At 40.2% G+C, this 21186-nt stretch overlaps 1 protein-coding gene across 2 annotated transcripts in view; it reads right to left on the bottom strand.

Moving 5' to 3' along the window:
• Nucleotides 1-21186, bottom strand: part of RELN (reelin) — a 297184-nt gene that overhangs the window by 173065 nt on the left and 102933 nt on the right. For both annotated transcript variants that reach the window (XM_064444494.1, XM_064444504.1), the window contains exon 4: nucleotides 3998-4068. In XM_064444494.1, coding sequence (XP_064300564.1) covers nucleotides 3998-4068 — 71 coding nt within the window. The remainder of the gene's footprint in view (nucleotides 1-3997; nucleotides 4069-21186) is intronic.

The following is a 21186-nucleotide window of genomic DNA, read 5'->3' on the forward strand; positions in this document are numbered from 1 at the left end:
TCTATTTTTTCTCTCTTAGTTTATACAGTTTCTGTTTTCTTGGCTAGTTATGCTGGATGATAACTTTGTCTCCTTTCTTCAATATCAAATAAAATTCTTATAAATTTTAAAGTTTACCTAAATTCTCACGGATCTCTCTAACTTCCTAAAATATTTATTATATGCTGAACACACAGCTTTTGAAGCAATTATTTTACTTTCCTTGGTCTTTCCCTATGGCATCATTCCTTATTCCATTACATTATACATAGGGCTGCTTGTTTGGCATTGCCATCCCTTAATGCTGCCCTTCATCATCCTCTAATTCTTTTCAAAATAAGAACTACACTTTCCTTTCACTTCACAGATCCCATTAACTCTATTAGGATTTACTAATACACATCTGAGGGTGGACAGCCACAGTGAATATGATTTCTGAGATTCCTTGCTCCATGTATATCCTTTGTACTAGTTATTATGAAGTCTGATATCATCTCCAGTGAATATACTTAATAAAAAGATATCCTGTAATAAATCTATGAAGTTGCCCTGTGGTTTTATTTTCTTTACTTAATATGTCACATCATTTACCATAGTATTTCAGTATAGTGATATTTAGGGCTATAAACAGACCATAAAACCTCATGTATGTCAATCTGTCTTGCTCTTTTGTGTATATCTTAATATGATATTTACTCCTAAATACATTCAATAATTCTTTCTGAAAGAATCCTTTGTTTACATTAATAGTATTGATGAAACTGTGATTGTCTTCATGGAATAAAAGTGGGGTTTGCTTCAAAGAAAGCATCTTTTATTTGAATAGGAAAATTAATCCTAACAGTATAAGAGCTATAATAGTATGCACTGGTTAGGGGGAGTAACGCAATGCACATTGTCTGCTGAAGAAATAAGAACAAAAGGGCAGAGGAGAGCCTGGTGCTGGAATGGACAGGACGAAGGGCAATAGGCAATAGAGTGGTTGACTATCTGGGTCAGGAAAACTGCGGCCAAGCTAGGAAACTAAGGGGAGAGAAGCCTTGTTGAGGATAAAAATCTGGGAGAATCACAGAATCATAGAATCATTTAGGTTGGAAAAGACCTTTAAGGTCATCAAGTCCAACCGTTAATGTAGCATTGCCAAGTCACCCACTAAACCATACCCTCAAGTGCCACATCTACATCTTTAAAATACCTCCAGGGATGGTGACTCAACCACTTCCCTGGGCAGCCTGTTCCAGTGCTTGACAACCCTTTTGGTGAAGAAATTTTTCTTAATATCCAATCTAAACCTCCTGTGGCACACCTTGAGGCCATTTCCGTTTGTTCTGTCATTTGTTACTTGGGAGAAGAGACCAACACCCACCTCACTACAACCTCCTTCCATGTAGTTGTAGAGAACGATAAGGTCTCCCCTCAGCATCCTTTTCTCCAGGCTAAACAAACCCACTTCCCTCAGCCGCTCCTCATCAGACTTGTGCTCCAGACCCTTCACCAGCTTTGTTGCCCTTCTCTGGACACACTCCAACACCTCAATGTCCTTCTTGTACTGAGGGGTCCAAAACTGAACACAGTAAAGCACAGAGAAGGACCAAGAGAACCTCTGAGAAGCTTGCACATCAGTATTATAGGGAAATATGATGATTAATTACATGGTTATCATACACTGTGAACTGCTTATAAAACAGTACCTCTTGATCCTTGACTAAGTCAAACCTGATGTTTGCAGAGTTACCACAATGACATTAAATATTTTAGAAGACACAAATCCACAAAGTCTGAATTGACTCTATAAAGCAAAGACAACTGATGGGACAATCACAGGTAACACAAAAGTCATGAGGATACAGGAGACTGCAACAAGGTGGTTAAGCTGGAAGTCATTTCAGGGAAGCAGTGCAGGACGTGGCTATCAGTGGTTGAGTGGGAGGAGAAGGCAAAGGGACTGTCATGGCTGAGCAGCCAGTGAAGGCCCAGGGGTGGCACATCTCAGAGCCTTTTATTCTCTACGCACAACTGATACACAAATGCCATTTTCTTAGAGTCCCTGTGAACTCACGAATAGCACACAGTAGCATAACAACCTTTTGGTCTAACCAACATAAGTATTGCTAAAATGGTGATTTGAGGTTAGCTTACGCTCCGAAGTTGGAGAAATGTAAAGGAGAAAAGGGTGAAAGAACTACAATTCCTGCTGCCAAGTATCCTACTAAGAAATCCTGGTACAGCATGTCTGAAGAAAGGACTGTATGGATGGATTTCTACTCACTAGTCTCTGCTTATCAAGGTATGTTCTTCTAGCATGGAGAAATCTTGTTGCTTTGCCCATATTCTCCTTGACCATGCTGCCAGTTCTGACACTGATAGTCATATATTTCTTTTCAGCTTGCTTGCATGTAGCTTTCATTGGGCTGGTCACTGCCAGCTGCCTGGCTCTCTATCACTCTGTCATCAATATATCTTTTACTTCCTTCTCCTTTCCTTGCCTGTTCTGGGCACCACAGACTGCCTTTGGCCATGGTGCGCTCACCACGCAGCCATGCTTTGGAGAGTTTCATCTGCTTATTCAGCTTTTTCCCATTTTATGCTGATGACTCTGCATATTGATTTTTCCATTCTTGACCTGTGTCCATCCAGTGAGTAGCCTGTGTGAGATATCCTCACCATCCTCCTTAAAACATCCCAAATGGTGTTCCTGACAGTACTTCTGTTCCCAAACTGCCTATACTAGTCACCAAAACACTACTCTTCCACACCCACATTATGGGGGTACAATTTATCTCCTGTTCTGAATACAAAATGCATTTTGGTAATTTCTCCAAATGTTTTTGACTTCTATACAGCAAAAATACTGATACATGCCTGGCCCAATCACCTTCCATCCAGGTCATTATAAGACTCCCTTCTGATTTTCTACTTAATTCAAAATATAACTAACTTCCTAGCTTGCTAGGTAACACCTTCAGGGAACTCTCTGCATCCCCCTTCCTACTTTCCACTGAAATTTTAAAATACTGAAAACTCAAATACTGAAATGGGAAAATTAAATACTTTTCCCTTATTATCATGGAGGCACTATTCATACCTTATATGAATAACAATATATGCCCCTGACATAATGTTCAACCGCTTCTAGTTGCAAAAGCCATTGCACAGATACTCCTAACTCACAGGAAAAAAACCCTGTAGTTCTAATGTCCCAAAAAGATGCATTTTGGGGGATTTTCTCTTGTTTGTTAATACTGAAATAATTATTTTAGACTGTTTGGCCCATGTCTCTTTTCACATGGAAATATCACTGGAATTCTGCAGAGAAAACTGGATCAGCGCAGAAATTCCTTTCTCTCCTGTAGCAAAAATGATGGATACCTTCTCTACTTCCCACTGTTTTAATGAAGCAGGTTCAAAGCAGCATACGGTTTGTAGACAACAGCTGACAACAGGACATTTATTTTTAGGTTATTCATCAAAAGGATATATATGATAAGCTGTGGAAACAATTAGGTTTTTAAAGTTTGTGTAAGTCAAACATTTTGTTTAGCTATAAAAATGATCAAATGTTACAGGTGACAGGAAAAAATTTGATAGCCTACTTTCAAAAAATGGGAAGGCAGGTTTGTCACAGAGATATGTGTGAGCTGGATGGTAAACAAAGCTTTTGCTGAAGGCATATTGCATTTTTTGCTTATAGTTAATACACTGAGAGTTAAAACTCAGCTTCTGGTTTTGACAAAAAGCAAATGTTTGTTGTTACAGGGTGATTTCAGGTAAGTGTATAACACAACAGGATTTTCTCTTACTTTTATATGTTCCCCAATGTTTAGCGGAGAGGACAGAGCAGCTTCCCAGATAGCTAATGGGAAGTATGAAACCAAAGAAAGTACCAGTTTTAAGAATATAAATAAGATCCTGATACTATGTTTTCTACAAAATAGCTTTTGTGATGAGCAGCATTGGCGTGCTAGTACAATGGACATCCACATTTGCCAGATATTTTTAATATGATGGTGGGTCTTACCTCCCTGTTCACACAGCTGTTGTGCTAAGGCATCCTTGAATATAACTTGGCCCCTGTGAGTAGCTGTAGCCCTGTGAACATAAAAAAGACAACAATAAATAATGTAGTGTACTGATTTATATATGCATATGTACATCTATATGCATGACTAATCAAATCAGAAGTCCCATTCTGTTTCTTCCTGTGTTCTTCTTTCTACACTCTTTTAAATTCATAGAATAATTTGCAGGCATTGTTCCTCTGCATAGCAAAAGAAAAGGTCCTAAACCAAAATGGCTCAGTTGGTAATAAAAAGCACTGGCACAGGGAATCAGTGAAGGCCATGAGGAAAAGTAAGCTAAGCACACCACTCTGCCTGAGAAAGCATACCTGTCTCAGTGCAGAACAGAAGAAATGGTTGCAGAGCTGCTGCTCTGTGAAATTAATAGTCACACAATCCAATAGGCCATAGCAATGACAGTACTGTTAAATGCTACTGATAGAAATGTAGAGCTTGAATGGGTGTCCAGAAATCCTCTCTGGAAACAAAGGGAAAGACAAGTAAACCCTCTGCCCCAGACCCCTGTCAAACATCTCAAAAAAAAGGAGACCCTACAACATTTCTTTGTATGCTGCATTGGGGTTTGCTGCCAACTAAGTCATTCTTTTTATTTCACTTATTGTCCAGACAAGCTGAAGTAGATCACCTTCTCTCTTTTTTTTTCTTTTTTAAAAAATCATAATTCTCTCTCTCTTTTTTTTTTTCCCCTCAAAGTAAGAAGCTCAGTAGCTTAACATTACCTGTCTTCAAACCATTCACTTTCTGACCAATGTACTGTTTTCTTGGTCCCCTCTGGTCTCAGACTGAGGAAGTGATATGCCTATAGCTGTACATAGAGTTTCTATACTTGAGGTCTCACCAGATTTGTCTAAAGAATAATTATTTCCCATTAATGACACACAGCTAACAAAGCAGCTAATGTACCATGGAGAAAGATTTGTCATTTTGTGTTCTGATAATCAGCTACAAATACAATGCAATTTGATTTGTTTTTCCCTTACAGAGCTGACATGCTAACAGTGCTAGTTATTCTTTATTCCAAATTGCTCATTTCTTCCCCCTTTTCTAAGTGTGGTACTTCACAACTTCAGTTTTATCTCAGAGATTTCAAAACCTTTCAGTATTTGCCAGCGTTGCCGTTGAAGTCTGAATTCTTGCAGCCAAAGTTCTTCGAATATCTGTCTAGATCCATACACACTGTTTGTAAGGGTTCTTTACCCTTTCTCCAAGTCAGTAATGAAAATAATTAACATTAATGGGCTCAAGGTAGATCGCTATGAACTCCTTGAAATAGCCTCTCAGTTCAACAGTATGACATTGAAAGCTACTTTATGAGTGTGTTTTTTCAGCCAGCTGTGTGCCCTCTCTAATGGATGATGCCTCATTTACTTATGAAAACGACAGGAAAGATCAGAAAGGAATGGTCTGTAAGTCAAATTATATAATTTTTTTCTTGGCTGCTAGACCATCTAATATTAAATTTTTCATATATGGTGGCTCCTCAAGGTAAAATCCATCTGCAAACTGTCAGAGTACAAACACGAGTAAATTAAAACTTCTCTGGGATCTAATTTGCTTCATGCTCATTTAGAAAAGATCTATTTACACCAATGTGTGAGTCCAGAAATGCAAAACTATGGCCACCTGATGCTCCTGGGGCTGTTAGGACACTCCCTTCCTCTGTTTGCGGAAAAGCAGCTGTGTTGCTTTCTCCATCTTCTTGGACTTTCAGAGGTATACATAAATCTGGAGCCTTGCCTCACCTGGTAGCGATAGTATTTTTGCCACAGTCCCAGGATCACGTTACTAGTGTGAGGTTTTGCTTGTAGTCCCTACCACGTGCATCATGGAAACTATTTTAGGATTTCCAACACTTCTGTAAATACAGCAAAACTTCATGCCACAGTTCTTCATTTGCATTTCGTCATCTGCTGTCATGGCCAGTGACCAAACTGAGTACAAAGTAACATAAAAACAACTGCATTGCCACAGTGCATAAAGAAAGGCAAGACAGTGGAGACTTTAAGTCTCATTTAAAAGTATGAACTAAAATATTTCTTAAAGCTCTGTTGTGGTGGATATGCGAGAAACCATGATCATTACATAGGTTTCTGCAAATTTCGTTACAGGCATATGTGGGCACACAAGTCAGAATGGGACCAAACAATCTCCAAAATCAAACACATGCCCAAGCCTCTCTAAAAGGTCCAGATTTGGTGACTTCCTCCAGCAGAAGAAATGGCAGGTGATCCCTCAGCCACCTTTGGGTCCAAGGCAGCACCAACAGACATGTTTTTCAAATACGTTCCATTGTGGAAATTCCGTGTTTTCAGCAAAAACCTGGCTCACCATGGTCGTGGGCACATATAAGAAAACACCACATCTAAGGCACAGAAGGTATTTTGTACAGCATTTATACCCCTCCCCAGACTGGCAGGGTGGAAGAGAAAGCTCTTTGCAGACAGTGAGAAGGAAAACTTATGTTAGCAGTGGACTGGGACCTCGGAGGTGCTGTTTGTGCAACAGCGCAGGGTACAACTCAGGATGTGCGCAACAACGATGGCAACCACAGAATTCCTTTATCAGGCAGATAGGAGCAAGCTCTCAAAACATGGACCACATGCAGAGGGGAGCTGAAGTATATGTCTGAATGCAAACAAAGACCAAGTAATACCAATAATACCAAACTGTGTACTGTTTACTGGATCTCTGCATGCGTGTGAGAAAAGGGGGATTTGGGGAGAGAGCCAGCAGCCAGCTGAATGATCTGCATCTTTCTGTGTCTGTCATCCCTTGCTTGATAATGCAGACTAGGAGCCAAATATTGCTGCTCCATAGCAGGAGCGCTCTGCGCCCTGGAGACAGCAGTGCTGTACAGTAAGGGCACCGCTTCCTACAGCATATGCTCACATTAGCATGGCTTTTGCAATGGGCATTTGCATGAGTTCTGCACTGGCCGTTGCAGCTTCAGAGAATCATGAAGCGTATTGCTACTGTCAGTTTACCAGTATCTGCTTCGTTTTCTCTGTATTTATGCTTTATTCATGGAGCAAGTGACAATAATGCAGTGCAATTATGCATGAGCTAAGCTACTTTTAGAAAGAAGTGCAAAATATACCTTTTTGGTATTGAACATTGTTGGTGCTGTTCCTACCTGACAGGTGAGATTAATGGAATAGGATCGTGAATTTGGATTTTTCTCTTTTAAAAATATGTAGCATATCTAGGAATATATCCATCCCTATGTTGACGCTCAAGTACAAAACCTACATTATATTTACGGTAATTGTAATAAAAATAATATTGGCAATGCCTGAAAAAGACTGTACTAGAGAAACAGAATTGACCTGTATATTCATTAGCTGATATCTGTGCTGTTTTTCAAAAGTTTCTGTACAGTCTTTAATGTAATTAAATATTGCTTAGGTGGAGGCTACTTACTAACTATTCATCAGTGTTACTCCACACCAGTCTATAGTCCCATTCTGTCGTTGTATGCTATTTATTTCCAGATAAAGGGCAAGTGACTAATCAAATCTAACCTGTCAGTCAGCCAAAAGGTAAGATGTATGGTCTGTGTGTCCCCAGAGGTAATTCCTCACTAGGAACTAATCTTTCCAAAGGGGTGAGAAATAAAAGAAAAATGGGAGGGAACAGGAAAATCCTGACATGGTAAGTGAGACCTTGGAAGGAAGCACAACTTAGAGGTAATAAGGTTCCTCTTTATATTAACTTCACACTTTTATTAGCCTAGATGCGTTTGTCCACTTGGGGCTATGCGAGAGAGGAAAATGTGTTTTTAAACGTAGCGAGAGGAGATAAACTGCTGACAGAAGAAGAAAGGGGTCTGAACACAAGAAGATTATATCAGGTTATTATATCTCACTGTCAGTTCAAGGCATTACTATCCCCACATTTCAATTACAGCAATTCTTTAAAGAGTTTTGCTTCCTAAACCACAAGTATTCAAGTTGAAATCGGGTGCCAATAAGGACTTTTAGATTGTCTGTCACTGAAAAGCAAAAAAAGAAATACAACTTACTGATTCTCTACTTGAAATATATATAATCTCTCATCTGTGAAAGAGGACTTGAAGTGCCACCCTGCTCAAATAACTAACAAGGTTTAAAATGCTTTATTCGAGTGCAGTGCTGCCTACTCCTCTGAACATAGCCTATGTAGTATCAATTTGTCCTATGTGATGACACCGATTGTTCCAGGTGATTTGGAAAAAAAAATGCAGAGACACTTGCATACATTCATGAACCTGTAGACAGAGATCCCTCCAGCCTCCTGTTGATTAGATGCAGCACGCTGAGCTGTGCTCCCAGGAGCAGAGGACCTGTCCTGCATCTTCCCCTGAAGTTGTCAACATGTGGTTGTGCCCTGGGATTCACACACCTGACCCTCACTCTGCCCTTACAGGGGTGTTTGATATCTGTGCCTTTCCCTGGCAAGGGAAGGCACTGGGGCAAATTCATTTGGGAGGGAGCTGGGAAAAGACTCAGGTTTCCTACAGTAAAATACCCCATCTCATGACATCTCCAAAGAGGTTTTCAACAGGACCAAGGAAAATTAAGTTGTTTTTTACTTGCACTAGCAGAGTTTAACCCTGTACCTGCTGCTTGCAGCTGCACTGCATATGTGTATGCAACGGTTTGTGACTGCTTCCACTGGAGGAAATTTAGGGTGGCATCCACAATGCCAGCTCCAGGGAAATCAGTGACTGACTATACTAAGCTGAGATTGTTCCTCCCAAACCCCATAGATCTGTGCCCCCAAACCAGGTCTGATCCACAGACAGCACAGACTGTGCGCCCTCCCTGCCGCTGCAGGGGAGATGGTTGATGCTGGGCATCTGACGAGCCTGGACTGCAATGGAAAACAAAGCAATGCACACTCAGTAATTCCTGCATGGCTTTATATTGAGGTATTTTGTATTTCACATTGGAATCGTATGCATTGCTAACACACTTGAAATAACAAGCTGCATATTAAAGCAAGTGGTCCACTTGGGAGAGCACAGGAGGGCAGGAGGGTACATGGGACTGAGACACTCATGGATGCAGCGTGTGCTGCCTGCACCCCATGTGCAAAGGATGCACAGCAGCACTGTCTGGAGGCCAGGTGTTGTGGTTTAGCCAGCAACTCAGCCCCACACAGCCACTCGCTCACTCCCCCACCAGCAGGATGGGGGAGAGGATCAGAAAGGTAAAAGTGAGAAAGCTCTTAGGTTGAGAAAAAGACAGTTTAATAATTAAAATAAAACAATAATAACAACAACAGTAATGTAATGAAAAGGAAAATAACAAGAGAGAGGTGAAACCCAGGCCAGGGGCAAAGGGGAATGAACAATCAAAACCAACAACACATAATGCAGCCACCCACCAACCCAACACCATCAGTCCCCAAGCCACAACTGTTAATGTACTGGTCATGGCGTCACATGGTGCGGAATGAACACCCCATTGGCCAGTCGGGGTCAGCTGTCCCAGCCGTGGCCCCGCCCCTCCCAGCCTCCTGCCCACGTGGCAGAGCGCGGGAAGCTGGAAAGGTCCCCGACTCCTATAGGCACTGCTCAGCGACACTGAGCCGCTACTTAACAGCAACTAAAGCATCAATATGCTGTTGGCACTTTACCAGCTACACTGAAGAGAATTAACTCTATCCCAGACAAAACCAGCACACCAGGGTAGATATCTGCCCTCTTTAGGCAAACAAACTATGTGTGCTTTAATGCATTATTAAATTTGCATGAACATCTCTGCTTGTCCTGGATTATTTACTGTCTTTTTTAAAAAAAATACACCACCACCCCCCAAATACTGTCTAGTTAAGAGGACGCCAAATAAAATAAATTCAAAAGCAAGATGAGGAATAAGCCTTCTGGAGATTAGGTGCACAGGGCAGGTGTGTCCAGTCCTTCTTGGTGGGAGTGTGAAACACATTAATCTGCAAATGCTGTTTATCGACCATTTACTGTGCGCAGCGGGAGGAGAGGCCAGGCTGGCATGCATTTCAGCCTGTGTCTCTTACCGCGGCTGAAACCTCCAGTGACAATTTCTTCCAACAGCAGCCAAGACCAACTTATTAAACCTGACCGGGAGACAGCATTGGCATCAGGGCCAGCAGGGAAAATGCACAGAGCACTTGTGGCTGTTGGTCCAGAAGGTAGGTGCTTGGGTGGAAGGTTTTCATGTACTGGTTAAATGCCTCTATGTTGTTTTTTCAGTTTCAGTCATCTGTCTTGACCATATTCAGCTGAAACTGCCAGGCAAATCTGGCAAGTAAGGTGTAATTATTTATGTAATATTTGTTCAGGAGACTGGAATTAGCACGCTTGCCCTAAAAGCCTCAATCAGAGGTGAAAAGACTTCAGAGGGAAAGGATTAAAATGGCCACCAAAAGATAGAGTATGGATTAGAGGGCAAAGAGCAATCACTTAATTTGGGGCAGCTGTCCTGGGCTAAAGTTTGTGCCAAACTATAAATTATAAACTATAAACTCTGCTCCTGACTTATTTCATGGGTGAGTTAAGACTCCTTTGCCTTCATCTAGAATAAATGCAAGAGAAATAAGAGACACCTCACTTACTCTCACCTCTGAATGTATCCTGGGGACTGCCCATGTCGGGAAAGGTACTCAAAAGTCAACCTAAGGGCATGCTGAATAGCCGTATTAAAATTAAAATTTTGTTTAAAATTTTTTTGAAAATAATAATAAAGTCTTAGAGACAGAAAATGCAGAGCCAATGTCAAAAGCCTTCTCAGCAAAAGAGAGAGGAGGAGGCTGAGGGGAGACCTTATTGCTCTCTACAGCTACCTGAAAGGAGGTTGTAGCGAGGTGGGGGTCGGTCTCTTCTCCCTAGTAACAAGCGATAGGATGAGAGGAAACGGCCTCAAGCTGCCCCAGGGGAAGTTTAGGTTGGACATTAGAAGAATCTTCTTCACCAAAAGGGTTGTCAAGCACTGGCACAGGCTGCCCAGGGAGGTGGTGGAGTCTCCATCCCTGGAGGTATTTAAAAGAAGGGTAGGTGTGGTGCTTGAGGATGTGGTTTAGTGGTGGGCTTGGCAGTGATACGTTAGCGGTTGGACTCCATGATCTTAAGGGTCTTTTCCAACCTTAACAGTTCTATGATTCTGTGAAAAGCCAATAAGCCCCAAGGAAAGAAATCAAAGTCTCCTTCTGCAAATGTCTTTATTATTAAACCAACATTTAAAACCATATGTGTGCATTTCTGCCTCTGGAAGTGAGCGCACGTGTACCCATATTGACTAGCTCTCCCTGAGACCACAATGCCATCGATGAAGCGTGTACCAAAACATTGACAGGGCTGGAAGAAGCTGTCACTGGGTTGGGATAAAACATGCTATGTGCAGATATGGGCTATTTCTCCCTCCTACACACGATCTATGCACTCTAAAATGCTAACTGTAACTCTTTCAGTGTTGCTAGACCCAACCTACATCCATCTGGTTTTGCAGAACTTTTATCTCATTCAGTGCAACCCATGCAAAACATCTATTTTTAAACCTACAACTCCAACCCCACTTCAAACGATGCACTTATAATGTGTCCAGTGGTCCGTGCACACTCCTGCGTATTGGCCTGATGTGTACATTTTCAACTGTATATATGGTCCAGCGCACAATTACAAGACACTTATAAGACATAAGACAGATTTTGTTGTTGCTCTTTGGCATTTTAAAAAAATATATACTTGAGAGACACTATGATGATTTGGGGTAAACATAAGAGGAGGAATGTTAAATGTTAATGTCAGCTCAAGATGAAACAGATTTAAGGTTTTATGGCTGTGTACCCTTAGGAAGTGCTGGTCTAATTAGGGATTGACTTAAGCACCCATGTAAGTAAGTGCTTTATTTAACCAAGATCTGAATAACACAAATGTCCTCAATTAGAAAAATAAATAAGATGAACATATAACTGTAGCCTGTATTACAGAGAATGGGTCTAAAGTTACAGCACTGGAAGCAGAAGGGTGCACAGGCAGCTCCGGCCCCTAAACTTTACAGTTTTGTAAGAACTTTCTTTTGTAGTCTTAAAAGCCACCAAACTTTTATTTGGTTACAAGGTGTGATTACAAAACAGGGATAAAATAGAACAGTAAATATGCACTATGAAAAATGAAAAAAGTAAGAATTACCATTTTAAACTGTAGATAAACATTTTCACCCTCCTTTCCCTTGTATCAGAGAATAAAAATGATCTTTTGGTTTGTTTGTCCTTTTTTAAAAAAATCCTGTATAGTTTTATGTGACTAGAATGATTAGAGCTTCTTGCTGACTGAAGGCAGATTCTTCTCAGCTAGAGGAAATCCAACATTTTCATTAGTATTTTACATTGTGTGATTATAAAGGAAAGCAAATTCTCTTTTTTCTACAATTTAAATAAAGGGTTATTGCAGTGGTATCTGCCAAGCAGTCAGCTCATATAAATAATAGAACAAGCATCCGTTGTCTCTGTACTGACAAAGTGCCAACAACTAGGTCTCTGTTTTGCACCTTTTTCAATGTTTGGGAGAGGGTGCTGCCCTTGTCTTAGGTTGCAGTCTATTGCAGTTTATTATCTAGCGAAACATCGATTGTATGGATTTCAGGTTGTTAATGTATTGAGTATTTATAATCTATATTTAGCCCTAAGCTAATGAATTTATTACATCTTTTTTTATATATAAAAAATACTGTTTTTCCCAATTTTTGCTTGTGTAGTCTTCTAAACCCTATATTCAATCAAGAAGTCATTCAATCACCTAGATTATCCTTCAAGAATAAAAAAGTCTTTGTCTTTGCCTGGATCACAGAAAAAAATATTACAGCTTACTGTGGGTTTTCAAATTACCTGAATACCTCTAATACAGGTATTAAGTAAATGGACCTGCAGGACATAGTTATTTCCTACGTGCTTCTACAATGAGTATGGTCCTTTTCTTAACAATGCATACTAATCAAGTTTGACACTGCTGAGCAGTTGGGGTGAGTTCAGCAAGGGGCACTGAGGTGGTTGGGGCTGGGCCCTGCGAGGAGAGGCTGAGGGACTAGGGCTCACTCAGCCTGGGGGAGAGATAACTCTGGGCGGACCTGACAGCAGCCAGCCAAGGGAGGTTGTGCAGTTCCTTTCTGTTGCTGCTGTATGTCAAGACCCAACTGGATTAAAGCCCTGAGCAACCTGGTCTGACCCTGCTTTGAGCAGGATGTTGGACTAGAGACCTCCTGAGGTCCCTTACAGTCTGCATTATCCTGCAGTCCCATGATTCTAAGGTTCTGCATGTCAGGTAAAAGCAAAGAAAGGAAAGCAAGGTTTGCATCTAATCAGATTAACCAACACTTATTGAGAACTGCTTTTCATAGCATAGAATTAACCGGTTCATTATGTCCAACAAGTTGTGTACATACTGTAATATTGATTTTCCCTGTCTTTGAGTTTATGGCTGTGCATTTCAGAATATCTTCCAGAAGTGCCAAGGGGTTTGCATGATTCCAGAAAATCAAGAGTTTCCAGGTAGTTGATGCTCTGGGTTTTCTGATGTGATAAATTTGTACATAAAATCCAGCTATTGTTTAGTGCAGTGGAAACTCAAAACCACTTAAAATCTAAAAGAGTAAAATCTGAAACAGCATATAACATCCTATGGTGAAAACAACATTACTTTTACAAGTTTGTAAATAACAGAAAATGATGACTTTAAGGCCACCTTTTCAGTTCACTGCTCTCATGCCATCTGTATCGCTGTTTTTTTCCCAGTTAAGATTTGAGCAGCCTGCTAACCTGCTTTAGCTGCCCACTCTTTTCCCAAAGGATGTTGCCAGCAGCTGTGGATGAGGTGGGCTATATGAGAATCTGCAGCCTCATCCCCTGTATTTGCTTTACTATCCGCAAAGAGAAATCCTCAAATAGCCAAATTAACCCTATTTCTTAACAAACACTCATTTCAATATTAATTACAGAGATGCTACTGGTGCAGTCACAATGTGAAAAGCAGCTTACAAAGAAAAGATAAAAACTATCTCTTTAGTCTGAAGATAGAAAATATTCCACCAAATACCAAAATATCCACAGGCTGCACCCCAGAGCACATGGGGCAGGTTTCTGCTTCCTAAGGCTTCACTGAACACTGAAATATTACACTCCTTGTTTAATGTTTCTTTGCACTCTTCCCACTGTCCTAAACACTTTCAGAGGACTGAAAAACAAATTAAGTATACAAACCTTTCACAGACTGATAAAAAATGAAACTAAGGAAGAGCTTGCTACAATTGTTACTAAAGAACTGCAATTCTCTCTCCGTTCTCACTTGCCTCCTGCATGCTGGGAATACGGTGATCCTCTTGAAAAAATATGCAGGGTCACCAGTCATACAAGGGACAGTTATTTCTCCTGCATGGCTTTTAATTTCAGCCAGATTTATGTGTTGGAAGAAAACATATATCCCTTAAGACCATACCAGGTTACAAATAGAAATAGGCAAGTGAAATATTTCCTTAGAAGAATAATTAATTCCATCAGCCACTGAAAAAAATGACAAATTTGTTAAGTATCACAGAACTTCAGCCAAAAGAAGCAGGTGGAACAGCATCAGGAACATGACATAAACTGGAGAGACTGTGGTGAGGAGGTCTGGCATCAATAGCAGGAGCTGGAGGTACTGGGGAAGGGTAGGAGGCTATTCAGGAGCCTGGAGGTATTGCAGGCGAGGCTGAGACGTGGTGTGAGGGCACCTGGGAGTACTGTGGTGTGGGTGCTATGGTGACTTACTGCCCAAAGATGTAGGAAACAGCTTCACGGATCCCGCTGCTCACGGCATAGTTAGGCATTTCTTCAACAAAGAGGTTTGTTTCAGAGATACTCACTTGAGTAATGTCTTAAGGTTTGGATTAAGAGACACTCAGAGACTTGAATTAGCTAAATTGTATCCAACCTCTCCCACTTTAGTCAGAGACATCAAATAAAAACAGATTTAAAAGAGAACAATCTGTTCTCTGTGTCCTTCCACTATAGGTCCTGTCCTCCAGCCCTGCTTTCCAAACTAGCAACTTTCAGCTGAGGGCTGAGCTGTTAGGGCTGAGCAAAGCCCCTGTGCTCCCCTTGCAGGGTGTTAGCAATGGACCAGCATCCCTTGGTGCTGGCCTCCACTTGTGTGGTGGATGGGAGCTCTGCTTCTGCGAGCTGGCAGCTGTGGTCAGGAACCAACTTCTCCCCCAGCTGCCAGCTCCAAAATGGGTGAATTCAGCTGTTTCAGAGCCACAGGCAGAATTTTTTCTTCCTCCACCCAGGATACCATGGCCTGCCCACACAGACTTCTCTTCACACCCCAGAGAGACTCATAGGATCACAAGAAAATCCAGGTTGGAAGGGACCTCAGGAGGTCTTCAGATCAACCTCCTGCTCAAAGCAGGGTCAGCTACACTAATCAAACACATACAGCCCTGCTATGCCTTTTGCCACGTTGCCCAACAGCTTGTCCAGGCTCACAGTTCTGGTATCTGTGAATGGTTTTGCGTAATAAAATACTGCTAGGGTTATCAAGATTATGTTAAACAAAAACTGCTGTGTGAACTTTAGCTTGAATTGATCAGCCACTTGACACAGGCATAAATACTCTCAATTTACAACTCATTTGGACAGGAGCCTCCCATATAATATACTGTTCCAACAATAATGAGTTTGAACCCATGTTTCTCACTAGGAAACAATCCGTGATTTATCTTGCTCAGAAAAAAATTACCCACTAAGCTACATTGCCATAATATCTCCTTTTGACACTGTGTTGATAATAATTCTTTAAGCCTATTATTAAAAAAAAATCAAACTATAAAAACTCTTCTCTTAAAGTAAAGTATTAATGAAGAGATTTATAACTACAGCCTTGAAAGAAACCAAAGTAACAGAGAATCTAAGCAATAATGTAAGTACTTCCAGGATAGATGGTTGGTCTCAGTTCTTTGTTACTGATTCATTTTTCCTCTGAGCACAGACTCGTTTTCAGAAATCTTTGGCAGAATGAGAACAACACTAGAATGAATCTTTCTAGGAAAATATCCTACTGATGTTCTCAGACTCTTTAGCATAGTCCCAACACTGGACTCCCTCAGTCCCAATGAAGAAAAAAATGGCAGTATTGGGTGAAATGTAACCAGATTTTGATTCCATTTATTTACTAATGACAGTTTCCAATCGAAAGGACTACATTGGGAATTCAGGTCAGTGATGTTTCCAGAAAGGTGAACTTTTCAAATACACACAAATAATTATTGCTCTGTTACATGAAATATTGCTTGGGAGCTCAAATTCCCATGTCTGGAATGCCAAATACCAAGTATTCCAGGTGAAGGCATTCATTGGAGGCTTGCACATCTGGTGATTTACACAGTAGAGTGGTGCTGGAAATTAGGCAAATTCATCTGTAGTTTGTATAGTTAGGAAGTTTATGGTTGATTAATAAAACGGCAAATTTGAGCTAACAACGATAAAAGAAGACCTCTCTTCAAAACTGGTATTCTAATGGAGTTTTCAGAGTGTCACAGTTTTTAAGATTTTTTTTAAAACTACATCAAATAAACAACAAAAAGTGTGAGTTTGTTCTTGTGAATCTTTCCTCTTCAACTAAGGAACTGCATTTAGTACCCTGTACCATTAGGGAAGAGACAGTTCCCATAAGCTGCTCAGGATAAATTCAGGAGTGTGTCAGGGTAAATCAGAGAGGTTTTCTAAAATCTTGGTCCTTCTGAGCACTGCCTTTGGCAAAAATATCCAAAGTAGTGGCTCCAGACAGAGTCCCCTGGCAATGGAAAGTAGTGACATCCCATCCCTAAGATAAATCATCCCTTGCACTCTATGTTAAACTGGCCAGATGTCTGAGCATCACTGTTACAGATGGATGCATAACAGACACCACATTTAATGGAAAGTCACATAAGGGTACCATGATTTTTTCCCATTTTAAATGGCAGTTTCCCATTTTGAATGGTCACCAAACACCTGTTTACCTCTGGGGAAAAAAAAAAAGTCCCATGTCTGCACAGAGGATGGCTGAAATCTTGAAAAACTACAGTGAAAAACCAATACACCACAAGCTAGAAGGTACCTTGTCCCTATGGATGGGATGGATGTGTCTGTGAGTCAAAAGACTTGAAGTAAGACCCATCAGACAGAGGGAAGGAATAGAAGTAAACTGTTGACTGGTAAAGGCGTATGGATGACAGAGATACAATTACCAATTTAGAAGAAAATAAGACATAACCGAGAACAGCATCTAAAAACAATGCTGTAAAAATAGCAGCACTAACTATGCAGTACCACTTGTTTGGCACATGCTGAGGAAACAGGCAGACTTCATTCACTGGCAAAGATAACTCTGCTATGTTATTCTAGTAGGAAGACTGTGAAAGACAATATATTGCAAACAACAAATAAAATGTTTTAAAATACATCTGTTGATCTATTCTGTTCACTTCCAGGTGTATCCATTTCTGAGGACCACTCAATCAAACAGCTCATAATAAGTTTGGATTCCTTGCATGACATTGCTGCTCATCTCCTTTGTTATTTTGTTGACCTGAGGCCAATCCCTTGCATTTAAACTGAAGATCTGGGTTAATATATTAATAATACTCAATGGACACATGTTCACATGTACCTTTTAGCTTTAGAATTTCAAGTGATCTATTTATTTCTATTTCTCAATATATATTGCACCTAAACATTGTTCTGGCTCTATTACTGACTGTGTATAAAATTTTATGAAAAATTATCCGAATTCCTGAACTAAGAGAAATAGAAAATGTCATAAATATGTTAGATACATTTAGTCAACCAGAACATGAACCTTATCCAAGTTTCCATTCACAAACCTTTTCATCTACACTTGCTACAAAAATTGTCATGTTGTCTAGCTGTAGGAAAATACCTTATTTTTATGCTGCTGTTAGTAGTGTTGTGGAAAATTGTTCTTCAATATTTTCCACACTGATATTTGGTCTTTCGAAGAGTTTACCAGTAAGAACATTGTAAATAATTTTGATCTGTTGGTTTTAGGAAGCATGACTGAAACTGCTCTTTTTTTCCTCTAGACTACTTCATTTACTTCATTATGCACAACAACATACATTAAATTTCAGAAAGTATTTGTTTTTCAAATGCTAAGGTTTATTTTCTAGAGCATAAATACTGGCCCTGTTGAATTATATTTTAAAGGAACTGCACCTGTATTTCTTAACAGTCTACTTTACACTCTATTCATGCTTTGAAAAAATATTTATGTGGATTAACACTCTGGAATGTGTATCAAAACACATTTGATTTGTAAAATATTTGAAAATCCCACTTTAATTTTTGAGAACTCACTTTAAAAAAAAGATCCTGTTCAAAGCCTTGCATTCCTGAAGTCAGAAACCCACAGCTGCATTCCTGACGCCAGGTATGCCATATCACATTGCTTTGTGATTTTACGATGAGTTTATTGGGTAGCGGTTTAACGTATTGCGTTTGCCAGCGCACTGCCATGCATTGGGAGTGTGCACACAGCCATTCCCCAGCTGAAGTAAGGAGCAGTGATTTCTAAGCCACAGAAAGCTCATCACTTGGAGCTGAATTAGTATCGTCTTTCTCTTGGTCTCTCAACTCAAAATCCTTCTGGCTGAGGAGGAGTGTGATAAAACCTGTGCCCAGCTGGAGCTCCTTGCCAAGCATGAGCTGCCCCAAATTTTCTCCCTGTGATCCTCTTGTATATGATAATCCTTGCTCATTGTTTCCTTCAGCATGGTCCTCTATATTCAAACACCCAAGATAATATACTTAAGACACTTAAGCTGTGGCCAGCTTTCATTGGAATAGACCTGCAAGTTCAAAAATAATTAGTGTAGGGTGAAAAAGGGATGGACAGACAGCTTTATCACTCCGGGAAGACATCTTAGGCTAAATTAAACTGAATTTCCCTGCACGTTTTCTCTTCTTGTGTTTAGCTGGCACAGGCACCTTTTAACACTGGTGACAGAAAACTTTAATATTACTCAGTGACTGTCTGAAAACTGGACAGTTGCCCAGGAAATGGGTCTGTACTATGTCACCATGCACAGCAGTTACCCATTTTAAAACATAACCTTCCTAATCAAAGGACACACAACATAATGAAGAAAAATTACCCTAGTCACTGTTATTTCAGAACTACTAGAAGATTAAATGAGCTTGCAGTTAGTTATTGCACTGTTAACCTCTGATCCTAAAGGAGCTCTGTGGTCTTGAACACATTAAAGTCATTAAGTAGGTACATGATAGCTCTTTATGGAGCACCGTTATGCTCTGCCTAAGGATGCCACAACTAAGAGGACATCCGTTTTCTTTGCAAAACTGAGGAGAAGATGCCCCAAACTGGTCTCCTGTAGTTTGGGTGCTGGCTGCCAGCAGAGGTGGGAGGGATGCCCAGGGTGCTGTAAGGAAGACCTGGAAATCTGTGGGCCACAACCTCGTGTGAGACCAGGAGATCCTTCAGGGTTCATAGATCTTCCCAAACCTCACCAATCACATCCTTAACATCACCCAGCCGCCGGTGAGAGGAAAGGCTGCTACCTGTCAGGTGGCCAACAAGCCATCATTGCAGAGGGGAGGATGAGCTCATGACGTGTTCAGGATAAAGATTTTTTTTAAGATTTGGGACCAATAAAATACTAAAGGGAATTTCTGATTTTCACATATAGATGCTTTTTGTCCTAGAGGAGTGTCTAAGTCTTGTTTACAAATTGGATAAAATTTTGAATTGCAAACCTGAGGTAAAAAGATAATATTAAGCCAAAACGTTCCCTTCCAGCATATAAGTGAAAATGAAAAAAAAAAAATCTCTTCTGGATTTGTGTACAAAATTTTATCATATATTTAAATTGATTTTTCCCTCATTCTAACACAAATGTTCTTCTAATCTTAGTGAAAGGTCAAATATTGTCTGTTAATAAAGATTTTAGCTTTTGATTCTTTGTGGCCCTAGCCTTTTAGCTGGGCCTGAAAAAAGAAAGAAATCCCCACTTTGGGAGGCATGTCAGGACTCTGAAATGTGCTTCCTTTGCATCTCAGAAAGAAATCCAGACACTGAAATTTTCACCAAATGAAACAATAAAAGCATGACTTAAAGCAAATAAAATATTTTATTTGAATTTTCATGTCTTTCATTACAACGTAGGATATACTTTGTGATAATTTTAAAAAGAAAAGTCATTTAGGGAGGAAAAATATAACCATCTTCTCAGACTTCCTACTGCCACTCTGCTTCTGTTTGCCATTCGCCCCAGGGCTGCAGGGAAGAGAACTGCTGCCCCCACAGCATGGGCAGCACAGCCCTAGCGTCAGTGGGGCAGAAGGGCCATGGGATGTGCCCTGCCTCCACCGCTCCAACCCAAGGACAGGCAGCTGTGATAGCAAGCTGCGGCGAGGAATACAGGGGATATAACTCTTTTCCGCACCGACCCATGCTTATTCCAAATTTATATTCACACAGGAGAGGCCTTGAAAACTGTGACATAAGAAGCCTGAAGTCTGATTTTTCACTCTGTCCAGTGATATGCTATTTGTTTTATAGTACTTTGTTTCCACTGAGAACAAAAGTTTAAAATAGTGAACAAGAAGTATTCCTTCATTTTCACAAAACATGTTTTTTCTAGTTTTGATTTAGGTGTAAACATTACTATTCTCCCATGAATGTAACTCCTTTCAGGCATACATTTAAAATACATGATGACTGTTTTGGTAACTCCAAGAAATGTCAAATAAGACATGTCCCGCTTCTTACAGCTAGGCAGTGAACAAACTTGTAGCGAATGACAGCCCTGGAGTCATCCATTGATCTTGCATAATTAACACTTCCAATAAACTGCATCAGCAGCACGAAGAGTTAAATCTTCTTGCTTCAAAATTAACATTATATGTGAATGATACTGTCAAGAGTTCATATACACTCGGAATAATATTGAGGTAGAAGCACATTTTCAAGTCAGTGCTGATCCTAAATTTAGGATTTGTAAGAATAATTTTTTTACAAAAGCTAAAGGGGACAGAAATATTTACAGACAATTAATAAAAAGTGAACAGATACTAGATAAATATTCATATAGGCTTTTTGATGCTCTGGATTTCAATGCACTAA

The sequence above is a fragment of the Phalacrocorax carbo genome, chromosome 1 (assembly GCF_963921805.1).
Source record: "Phalacrocorax carbo chromosome 1, bPhaCar2.1, whole genome shotgun sequence".
In the NCBI taxonomy this organism is placed as follows: Eukaryota; Metazoa; Chordata; class Aves; order Suliformes; family Phalacrocoracidae; genus Phalacrocorax; species Phalacrocorax carbo.